This window comes from Eschscholzia californica, unplaced genomic scaffold, assembly GCF_041429995.1.
Source record: "Eschscholzia californica isolate CP2 unplaced genomic scaffold, dmEscCali1.0.p SCAF_2, whole genome shotgun sequence".
Lineage (NCBI taxonomy): Eukaryota > Viridiplantae > Streptophyta > Magnoliopsida > Ranunculales > Papaveraceae > Eschscholzia > Eschscholzia californica.
The window spans coordinates 59126299-59138616 of NW_028238309.1; the positions used below are offsets into that span (position 1 = coordinate 59126299).

Here is a 12318-nt window from a genome sequence, read left to right on the forward strand (position 1 = left end):
GTGGGATCGAGTCTCGCTGGAAGCAGTTGCTATCAAGATTTATCCTATGTAATTTAGGCTATAAATAATGTAATAATTTGTCGAGCTTTAGGCCTCTTTCATTCTCATTACATCTCCATGATGCATCAATGCCTTGTAACGACTAACGTAGACCGAAGGCGAATTCTCAAAAAAAAAATATCATACGTTGGTTTATATGGAAATCGAGATGTAAAACAAATTTTCAACGAACAGAAATTATTACTCAACTTACTATTAACAATATTCTGATTTTTATGAAATTTCGAACTTATCATCATAGAAAGATCTACCATAGTACTCAATCACCCCTTCATTCACTGGATCATTGGATTCCACCACCTATTGATGTGCGTCATTCCTCAAATCTACTGAATTTATGGGCATTGGAATGGTTAGTTAGGATCACAAACCCAACAACATTCACACTCGATCCACTATATCTCGAGCCAGAAACAGTGAAGAAGGGGAAGCCAAACATATTCTGGAAGTTATGTCAATGGGCCAGGTATCTTCACATCGACACGGTGATTATCGAAGCAGACAACCAGAATATTATTACTTATCTTCAAAAGAAAATCTCCACCATGCATTGGACATCGCATGCTATCTTGACATATATAGAAGACATGAAGATTGATTTACTAGTCTGCCATTCTCTTTTTGCAGTCGGAAGTATAACTGGAAAACTCATAACCTAGCCGGATCCGCAATATCCTTATAAGGTAATAAGATTATGGATTGTAATAATTCTTGGTTATTTCCCTGTTTCAAGAAAGAAAAAGGTACAAGCAAACACAAGAGAAACACGAGGAGACAGATGATTGGTTAATGTACTTATGGTTTCAGATTATTTCATTCCATTCTTCAAGTTATTTAACCACAAATTAGCTACTAAAAACTAACGGTAAAAACTAAACTTTTCTAACAACTAAATTTATATAAACTTCATCTCTTATTTTTACTAATACAAACTAAACCTCACATGTGCATTTGAAAATAGACATATATGTCATTCTTCAAACTATCCAAAAATATAAATGGCTCAACTAGGGGAATATATAAGAGATTGGCTGAGGATGAAAAAGGGCTGTAGTATTTTTTTTGAAGCAAAAAAAGGGGCGTAGTTGAGTCTTCAATATTCTCGTATATTAGTCAACAGTGGGTAGCCAAAGTGGTTTCAAGGTGTTGACATAAACTCCAGAAAGCCCTGGAGGTCCCAGGTTCGAATCCCAGAGAAGGTGGAATCTTTGGTTATTTGAATTGGAATTATTAGGGTGTAAATAATGTTGTTGGCCTTTAGGGCATGTTCTAGTTGGGCTACAGGCCCGGTCCTGTTAGTGTTTGAGTGGGCGGTTATCGAGCTTATCACATCTATGATGTATCAAGTGCCAAATGTAACGACATACGTAGATCGTAGTCGACTTCCAAAAAAAAAAAAATTATTCTCGTATATTTATTTATTTATTTATGTGTAGTATGAATTGAATAACCGGTCATACTTGCAATAATCTGAATAGTTAATGTGTGTCAAACAACTCTTTAGCCTGTTTATTGCATTAGTTAAGGAATGTAATAGACTTTAATTAACTAATCAACTATAAAACTGTTTAAAATATAATATGCTTTTGTTGCCTCTCTTGTACGTCTTTCTTGTATTATTAGTCAATCCCTTATATATGTATCGATGAAGGTAACCAAGAATTGGAGTGCATCAATAAATTAAACTACAAAAAGTTTAACGATGTCAAAAATATTGTTCTTCCTCAAGTTAACCGTTTCAAATTAACCATTTCCAAAAATTGAGATTACGTCTTCAAAACTTGTCCGTAAGTGTTAATATTATGTCTCCTAAAATCCCTAACTCTCAATCTTATCTCGAAAAGTTTGTAGAAATGTTCATGCCTCTAAATATATCTTATGACACTGTAAATTGAAATTGTTAAATGGTTCGCATTATCAAGTGATCTGGTAGCTTAAGAATCCCTGACGGTTTCAATTTGTCAGATCCCTTACGACATTTGTCAGTCTCTTCTAGAAACATCCACGTGTCGGTATAGTTCTCAATAAGAGGGGTTGGGCAAAAGGCCCAAAATCAGCCCAACAATATGTATCAGGCCCACTGCAGATAAAGAATGAGGGGCAGGTCCAAAAAAGTCAGGCTAGGGGTGGAATTTCCGAAACACCCTTCTTCTTTTTGAAATTTACGAAACGACCATCGAAAAATTCCCGGGAAACTCGAAAATTTCTGACAAGTAATCTGACACGCCTCCCATCAGACTGTGTACTTTCCATAAATTCACAAAACTGCCATCGAAAAATTCCCGGGAAATTCGAATTTTTTTGGAAAATAGTCTGACGCACCTGACATTAAACCTTGTACTTTCCATGAATTTACAGAATTGCCATTACAAAATTTACCAACTTGCCATTTTCGTTTTTTTTTCCAGATTTATTTCTTATTTCTTTTTTATTTTCTCCCACACATATTTCTCTCTCCAATCTCAACAAATTTTGTTCTTTTTTTCCAGATTTATTTCTGATCTCTTTCCAATCTCAACAAATTTCTTCATTTTTGGTAGTATTTCATTGATTTGTATAAAGAAATTTTCTTGTGTACCGGAAACTATTTAGTGTACTGGTCATTTTTTAGATATGTACTACACATTTTTGTACTGGGAATTTTCTTGTGTACCGGGAATTGTTCTGTGTACAAGCCATTTGGTTATGTACGAGAAATTTTTGTAGTGGGAATTTTCTTGTGTACCGGGAATTGTTCTGTGTACTCGTCATTTGGTTATGCACTAGACATTTTTGTACTGGGGAATTTTCTTGTGCACCGGGAATTGTTCTATGTACTGGTCATTTGGTTTAGTACTGGACACTTTTGAACTGGGAATTTTCTCCTGTACCGGAAATGGTTCTGTGCACTGGACATTTGGTTATGTACTTTGATGTTTTTAGAGATGAAGAAGATAAAATGTGAAACAAATAAGAGTGATGAAGAAGAAAAATAAGAACATAAAACTTTTAGAGAGAGAGACAGAAAACTTTGATGTTTATAGAGATTGAAAGAGATGAAGAAGATAAAATGTGAAACAAAATAAGAATGATGAACACCCAAAAATGAGAACATAAAACTTTTAGAGAGAGTAAGAACAGAAAATTGATGTTTTTAGAGATTGAAAGAGATGAAGAAAATAAAATGTGAAACAAAAAAGAATGATGGACATCCAAAAATAAGAAAATAAAACTTTTAGAGAGAGAAAGAAAAGAAAATTTATGTTTTTAGAGATTGAAAGAGATGAAGAAGATAAAATGTGAAAAACAAAATAAGAATGATGAAAAGAAGATTTTTGGATGTATAAATAAGAAGAAAGAAGGAGTTGAAACAAAATATAATGGGAGGGATCCAAAAAAATTGGCTGAAATTTCGTCAAAAAATGGCGCCATTTTTGAATTTTCAGAAAATCTGAATGTTTCTCTGACATGACGTCATGTACGGGGAATTAATTGATTCGCTGTCGTCCGTCAGATTGTCAGAAAACACAGAAATTTCCCGTGGAGGGGTAAAAGAGGGATAAATAAAATAAAAACCAGGAAACTGTGAGCTGTCCTGACAATTTGGACTGGGTTCTAATTTTTTTTTTGGGCTGGGGGTAATGCTTATTTACCCTCCATTTTTTGGGCCTCTCCCTCAAAAATCCTAATAATAATGCAAAATGAAACCTAACACTGAAGGTCTCTCCTGTTGCCCCAAAGTCAATATTTACAGGTGGGCGCCGGTTACCAATTCACACCACTGTCATAAAACCAATTTTCGCAACCAAACTCATTCCACGTTTACCACACCAACAACTACAAGAATCTAGAGAGAGAGAGAGAGAGAGAAATTATTACAATAACAAACATTATTATCTAGAGAGAGAGAGAGAGAAAATAACGCGGGACACGAAAAGTAAGTGAAAGAACAAAGTAATACAAGTCGTAACTCATCTTCCGATTCTTTCTTACCAAGAAACTAATAATAATTCCTGCAAAGAAACTTTTTTCAAAACCCTAGTTCTTTTGTTGACGAACAGTTGATTCTGTATTTCTATTTGAAGGAGGATTTGCCGATTTGGGGGAATTTGATTTGGTGTTGTATTATTGATTGGTGATGATCTTTGATTAAAGATGGTAGCTGAAGCAGAAATTGTTTGTAATCAAAGCTTAAGAGTTTTAGATGTTCGATCGGTTGTCAAAGAAAGTTCTGATCTTCAAAATTTAGAAGAAAATATCGATTTGGTTAGTACTAATTGATCTGTTTTTGAGTAACGAGTTCATGATTCATTTGGCTATTCTTCTTTTCTTTTCTTTCTTTTTTTGTGATAATTTTAGCTTAGGGTTTGAGTTCTTTGTTATAAAATTAGAAATTTAGGGCTCATAATTGAGAGGTTCAAGGCAGTTAAGCTCTAATTATGTTGTTATCTTCCTAGATTTGGTTGGAACTTTCTTCAATTTCTAATTAATTTAGCTTAGGTTTGAGTCCATGATTCATTTAGAATTAAAATTTAAGAAAGAGTTCTTTAGAAGTACCTTCAAGCATTGAAAATTAAACATATAGTTTTTACCTACTGCCGATCTATTTATGAATAACCTAATTTAAGAATCAGAAGGAAAAGCTTACTTTTTTGTTGTCAAAATTGTTGAGTAAACCTAAAGGGGGAACTAAAGAACTGACTTCAATCATGTTTTTCTATGTTCAGGATCTTAGGTCTCCAGAAAATCATTCAGATGGACTTATCGATTCTTCTATTCCGCTATTCGTTCCGTTTATTCGATCGGGTAGCTACGCTGATATTGGCCCTAGAAGATTCATGGAAGATGAACATATAAGGATAGATGATCTATCTTCACATTTGGGTTCTGTATTTCGATGCCCATCTCCCAGTGCCTTTTATGGGGTAATCTAGTCTTGATATGCAAACCTGTACTTTTAGATATATTATCGATCACGTTTTTGGGTACTAATTCTTATGTTTCTAACTTGAACTCACCATTTGGGAATTTATTTCAGGTGTTTGATGGTCATGGAGGTCCTGATGCTGCAGCTTATATCAGGAAAAATGTTATGAGACTCTTCTTTGAAGATTCTGATTTCCCACGAACATCCGAAACTAATGATCTTGTATTAGAAGAGATTGAGAATTCTTTTCGTAAATCATTTCTTACGGCTGATCTCGCATTGGCTGATGACTGCAGTGTTAGCACTTCTTCTGGGACAACAGCACTTACTGCTCTGATCCTTGGAAGGTATACTTGCTATTCTTGCTTCGTTCTACCAATAACTTTAAGTTTCCTATTTGTGTGTTATTATTTTTGGTTTCTATGATAGTGGTGTTGGTTATAAGGAGTTGTAGTGAAATGTACCTACCCGTTTAGAGAACTTCAAAGTTCAAACTAACATATGGAAATTCATTGCGCTACACATATTCTTCCTAGTCGGAGATTGATGATGTCTCAACTTGAAATTAGTTCAGCTCTTTTGTTTGGTCTGAGCCTTCCCCAGTTCAAAAAAATAAACTGATGACACATAAAGTTATATCACAACTTCTACATGGTTTGGACAAAGATTGAACTCATGGTTTCACTGCCACTCTTTCTTGAACAAGTTCATTCAAGAGACCAAGGAAGAGACTAGAGAGGTATTAGCATTCATCATTGTATAGCCTAGTGAACTTGAAGGTTTCGCAATACGGTAACAACAATTTTGTCTTTGTGATGCCTTTACTTCCAAACCCTCCAGTCCATAACACTCGAGCAGCAAACATCTCGTTCTTATAATACCCAGTGGCCAGTGGCGGCCTTGAGGGCAAGTGGCTAATGGGCCGTTTCTGGCCTAACCGGTATAAAGTTCAAAGTTTTTCAAAGAACTTTATGTGCTGTTTTTGTACGATATTAGGCCCATTTTTGAAGTAAGTGTGTCATTCACAAGGGTTTGAGGCGGATGTAGAAGTCCTGTTGTGTTGTTATGATATTTTTCTTGTCAATATACATATTAGCCACATTCTTAGATTGATCCGTGTCTCTAGAATCTCAGGATGGGCCATGAGAACACCGGTCATGTCACTAGTAAATGGTGAAACCAGGATGACCACGATCTTGTTTCACAAGAAGCGTAGGAAACTCTACATTTCACAAATTAGGGGTATTGTAAAGATTATTGGTAGTGTTATCTAGTATCACTGTCTGATGCTGATTTTTCCTATTTATTTCAGGCATCTATTGGTAGCCAATGCAGGTGACTGCCGAGCAGTTTTATGTCGTAAAGGTGAAGCAATTGAGATGTCTGAAGATCACAGACCCATTTATGCATCAGAACGCCACCGAGTCGAGAAATTAGGTGGCTATGTAGACGATGGTTACCTCAACGGAGTACTTTCAGTGAGTCGAGCCTTAGGCGATTGGGACATGAAATTACCTCGAGGCTCATCTTCTCCCCTGATTGCCGAACCAGAGTTCAGGCAAGCAGTTCTAACAGAAGATGATGAATTCCTCATTATCGGATGTGATGGAATATGGGACGTCATTTCAAGCCAGGATGCAGTCAGTATAGTTCGTCGTGGTCTCAGAAGGCATGATAATCCAGACCAGTGTGCCAGAGACCTTGTAAAAGAAGCACTTCGACTCAAAACTTTCGATAATCTGACTGTGATCATCATCTGCTTTTCTCCATTAGACAATGATCGAGAATCACCTCCAACTCCAAAGAATCAGAAGTTAAGGTGTTGCAGTCTATCAGCAGAAGCATTATGTAGTCTAAAGAGATTGTTGGATAACAATGGTGGATGTTGAGTGTAATTATAATTATTATTCAATGCAAAAAAAATTATAATTATTATTTATTGAACCAGTAGTGTTTTTAAGCTGGTGGAGTTAGGAAAGCAGCTGTATAGTTTTGTAGTGGAGTTGCTTTTCATTTTTCAGTTGATGTGTTTTGGGTTTTGAGTGATGTTGTATATAATAAAAGCAGGATTAGTGGTTGTGTATTTATAATGTAATAATAGTGAACCACGTTATTTCAGTTATCTATTCATGCACTTGACTTGTACTCTCACACGATGACATTATATTTATTTTCGATTTTAAAATCATTGAGATTTTCAAAAATCAGTTGATGAAAGTATGTCGATAGAAAGATAATACATCTCCTAGGGTTGTGGTAGTTGATCTTCATCTTTTGGGCACTCTTTTGCTTTTTATTTCATGAATTCACCAAATACGATGACCACTCAACTCCTTCCCTTTTTATTCCATTCACCAAATAAGAAGAAGAGTACAAGATATGGAGATAAAATGTGACATGATGTGAGGACACTGTTTTTTCTGTTTTTTAAGTGGTTAACAATTTGCCCGTTTTTTTTCTGTTTTCTGAGTGGTTAACAAAAGATGACTTGCTTTAACAAAAATAAAATAAAATAAATGACATTAGATGCCTAGAGCCATTGCTAACTAATTGATTCGTGTTCAATCAAATTAAGCTTATATGATTGTATTCAATTATCTGATTAAGTATATCTGAATGATTCAACAATGAACATTATCATACAACTAAAATATCCGTACAGATTAATGAGTGTTTGAGCTTCCCTAGACTTATGCTACCATGAATTTTTAAGATTGTAATTACTTTAAACATAGGAAAGAATAGATTGAAAAACAAGCCCTACTACAACATGAGCACATTAGTTTATTTATCATTCATACATAAATAAAATTATATGATAATTGTTATGATTAACCAAGTAATACCGAGTTGACTCAGTTAAGAATAATAACCTAAAATTGGAGGACAATTTTACTTGGCCTTCTCAATTTAAAGTGAACGTAATCAAGGATGTCAGATCGTTCGATCTCTAAAGAACACCCTGGCCCACTAACGACCGCACGATCTCCACCCATTTTTTTCCTTTTCCCCTTTTTTTCTTATAAAAAAGAAAATGAAGAATCAAAAACTGCTGCGTTGAAGAAGAAGAAAAAGTAATGGCGATGGCGAGTTTAGCAAAACGAAAGGCTTTTCTTCTCTCTAGAAATCTCTGTAACTCATCTGATGTTCTTAGGTATTCACTTTCTCTCTCTACTTTTTCAAGAAATTTTTCATCATCTGGATCGGAAGAAAACGATGTTGTCGTGATTGGTGGTGGTCCTGGTGGTTATGTTGCCGCCATTAAAGCTGCTCAATTAGGTCTTAAAACTACTTGTATTGAAAAGAGAGGTGCTCTTGGTGGTACTTGTCTTAATGTTGGTTGTATCCCTTCCAAGGTTTGTCGAATCTTCTTCGTACTGTCTAATTTCATTTCTCTGATTTCGACTTTTTTAACAAATTAGGGTTTTGTTTGTTCTTATGTCTAGATCTGTTTTTTTAAGCAATTTTGATGCTGATAACAATATCTTTGTGGATTGAGATTACTTCACCTCTTCTCTTAATAAATAATGATAATCGTGTTTGATGGGTAATCAATCTCAAAATTACCCATCAAAGAATAAATCAGATTAAGTCTATGAAATTACAGCTTTGAAGTTTGAATTTGATTAGCTAGATTGTTTTATCTGATTTACATAAGAAATTTATACTTGGGGTGCAATTGTCTGATTTACTGAAGCAATTTGATGAGTGTTATGAGCTAGAAAAGTGACTTGAAGGTTTTGATATGTTGAATGATTCATTTGAAACATATACACTTGTTCGGTTGTATGGAAGATCGAGAAAGAGGGATGATTTTGGAAAATACGCCTCAAATGAACCGTAAGATTTAGAGATCTCTAATTTGAATAGATTTACTGACAATAGCAAGGGTGTAATAGTTTGACTTTCTTCCATAATTAGGACGTCTAGGACTCAAATACTCTTCCAAAATGAACATGAAAATCTAGTTATATTAAAAAAAACAACACTAATTAATCGACTAATATTGCTTTCCTCGGGTTGGGTTGAAATTTTTTGCTTAAATTGCTTCCTTATCCCCATTTCCTTATCTCATATCTTGCAATCGTTGTCTTGTCCTTTTTGTTATGTAGTGCTTAGTTCCGCTTGTTAATATATTACCATCCAGTTTTTTGTTTCACTACTACGTCAGCTTGTGTCCCTAGAACAATAGGTTTTGGAAGTTACAACTATGTACTGACAATAACAAGGGTGTAATAGTTTCTGCCATAATTAAGATGTCTAGACTCTAGAGATTCAAATACTATTCCAACATGAACATAACTTTCATTAATCGATTTGTTTTGCTTTCCTTGGTTTGGGTTCTAGAGTATTAGCTTAAATTGCTTCATCATCCCATTTCCTTATCTCATGTCTTACTTTTGTCCATTTCATGGTTTACTTTTGTGGAATCTTTCTCTTGTCCTTTTTGTTATCATCCAGTTTTTGTTTCATTACTATGATAATCCATGAGTTCTCAATCAAACTGCAATTCCTTATGTCATTGTGAAGTTGCCCAGATGTGTTTGTATGTTAACTACAGAAGATCGTCACAATCTCTTGGACTAACATGATATGATTAATACTTGATGATTTTTTGGTGTTCTTATGTGTTTCTTATATTGGCTCATAGGTGACGGAGGCTTAGGCTTACATAATTTTTTCCCTCTTTTTCAGGCACTTCTTCACTCCTCCCACATGTACCACGAAGCAAAGCATGCATTCGCCCATCACGGGATTAAGGTTTCTAATGTGGAGGTTGATCTTCCAGCAATGTTGTCCCAAAAAGACAAAGCAGTTTCAAATCTTACTCGAGGTATTGAAGGTCTCTTTAAGAAAAACAAGGTAACATATGTTAAAGGCTATGGTAAGTTTATCTCACCGTCTGAAGTGTCAGTCGACACCATTGAAGGAGAAAACACTGTTGTCAAAGGTAAACATATTATAATTGCAACTGGTTCAGATGTAAAACCTCTCCCTGGAATAACAATTGACGAGAAGAAGATTGTCTCATCAACTGGAGCTCTATCCTTATCAGAGATCCCCAAGAGGCTTGTTGTCATTGGGGCCGGTTATATCGGGCTAGAAATGGGCTCAGTTTGGGGCAGATTAGGATCAGAAGTGACTGTCGTTGAGTTTGCATCAGACATTGTTCCCTCCATGGATGGTGAAGTTCGTAAACAGTTCCAACGTTCACTTGAAAAACAGAAAATGAAGTTTAAGCTTAAGACTAAAGTAGTCGGAGTTGACACATCTGGTGAAGGCGTAAAATTGACGTTAGAACCAGCAGCTGGTGGAGAGCAAACCATTCTAGAAGCTGATGTTGTTCTTGTCTCAGCTGGTAGGACTCCATTCACATCTGGTCTTGGGCTCGACAAAATCGGAGTAGAGACTGATAAAATCGGAAGAATCCCAGTCAATGAGCGATTTGCAACTAATGTTCCTGGTGTCTATGCCATCGGAGATGTTGTTCCTGGACCAATGCTTGCACATAAAGCAGAAGAAGACGGAGTTGCCTGTGTGGAGTTCATAGCAGGCAAAGAAGGTCACGTAGACTACGACTTGGTTCCTGGTGTTTGTTACACGCATCCAGAGGTTGCATCAGTTGGAAAGACCGAAGAACAAGTGAAGACTCTAGGTGTCGAGTATCGTGTTGGTAAGTTCCCTTTCATGGCAAATAGCAGAGCTAAGGCGATCGACAATGCTGAAGGTTTGGTAAAGATAATTGCCGAAAAAGAAACCGACAAGATCTTAGGAGTTCATATTATGTCTCCAAATGCCGGGGAACTCATTCATGAAGCTGTGCTTGCTTTACACTATGGTGCTTCGAGTGAGGATATAGCACGAACATGCCATGCCCATCCAACCATGAGCGAGGCCATCAAGGAGGCTGCCATGGCTACTTATGACAAGCCCATTCACATCTAGAAGATGATATGGTGGCATTGTTTATTGCTTGTTTTCAATCGTTTATTTCGTCTCTTGTCTAGTTTATTTGAATGATTTTCATACACTTCGATAATCTTTCATAAGAAATGTGTTTTCCGAAACCAGAACACATTACCCAACTTTTGCGTATTCTTATATGCATTACATTTATGAGTTGATTTACATTTGATCTCTTAAATTATTTTGTTTAAGGAACAACTGACTGGGTATAGAACAACAAACGATAAAGTACTACATGCAAAAATACCGGTATTCTTGTGATATTTGATTTTGCCATTATGAAAATTTTAGGCCACCTCACTAATTAACCATTTTCAATAAATCTTCATTTTTATCAGCGACAAACTATTCTATAAATCAAGGAATCACTTTTCAGTTTTGGCAGAATTTCGGTTGGCATGGAAATTGAAATATTTCAATTATTTTGGTTGAAATATTTTGAAATTTTATGCAAGTAACTATATCTCGGTTTCGGCTAAGATTTTGTGGTGACATAGAAATGAAAATATTTCCAAATTTATTTCTAGATGATATTGGTAATATAAATCCAAATTAGTAGTATTTATTCCCTAAATTTAAATCGATTTGGTTAAATAGTAATCCAGAATAGCAAGAATATGTGAAGATCTTCAAATGATGTAGATTCCAACATGAATATTTTCCAAGAGAAAAAAGAACAAGACATATATTGTCATAATTATGGGTACCAAAATTAGACTAATTAGCAAGTAATAGTCTATATTAGCAATTTTACTATATGGTAAATGGTCCTTCAGTTTTTGGCATTTTGAATAATGTCAATATCTTTGTGTTAACTTCACAAATTCCCATTAGATTTGTCATTTCTCAACCCCAAATCAGACTGATCTTGCAAACAAAAAAAAAAAAAAATTACCAATTGAGTTCAAAAATCTCATATAACTTTGAAGTATTTGTGATTGTAGTTGTAGTAGTATCAAAACAATAACAAACATGGTTTTTCGTCTCGGTTTCTCCTCTTTCCTCATTTCCTATTCGATGTTTTTGGTGTTCTTCATCATCTTTTACATGCCTAATATTAATGCGGAGTTGAATTTAGTCAATACATCGGCAACGACACAAGATTCAAACTTGATTACTCAAGTTTGTGAAAAAACAGTGGATCCAAAATTTTGCAACGACGCGCTGACTGCGGATCCCGAGGCGAGCACGGCGGATCTTCCAAAGTTGGCCAGTATCACAGCCTTTTTGGCATTTGTAAATGTTACCAGCAGCAGTAGACATGTTGATGATATGATTAAAAATACTACTGAAGAAGGTATCAAGAAACGCCTGGTGAACTGTAAAAAGTCTTACCTAGAAGCTACAGATTTGATCTATTCCGCTGCCCTAAACGTATCGGAACC

The 12318-nt window shown here is 35.4% G+C and overlaps 2 protein-coding genes across 2 annotated transcripts; both read left to right on the forward strand.

Annotated features, from left to right (window-relative positions):
• The first annotated feature begins 3757 nt into the window (after positions 1-3757).
• LOC147559667 (putative protein phosphatase 2C 2) lies at positions 3758-7117 on the forward strand. The gene is made up of 4 exons (XM_086661564.1): positions 3758-4305; positions 4767-4964; positions 5078-5313; positions 6279-7117. The coding sequence occupies exons 1-4, from the start codon at positions 4195-4197 to the stop codon at positions 6853-6855; spliced, it is 1122 nt and encodes a 373-aa protein (XP_086517690.1). The 5' UTR covers positions 3758-4194; the 3' UTR covers positions 6856-7117.
• Positions 7118-8017: 900 nt separating this feature from the next.
• On the forward strand, positions 8018-11095 carry MTLPD1 (mitochondrial lipoamide dehydrogenase 1). The gene is made up of 2 exons (XM_086661567.1): positions 8018-8322; positions 9662-11095. The coding sequence occupies exons 1-2, from the start codon at positions 8044-8046 to the stop codon at positions 10910-10912; spliced, it is 1530 nt and encodes a 509-aa protein (XP_086517693.1). The 5' UTR covers positions 8018-8043; the 3' UTR covers positions 10913-11095.
• The last annotated feature ends 1223 nt before the right edge of the window (positions 11096-12318 follow it).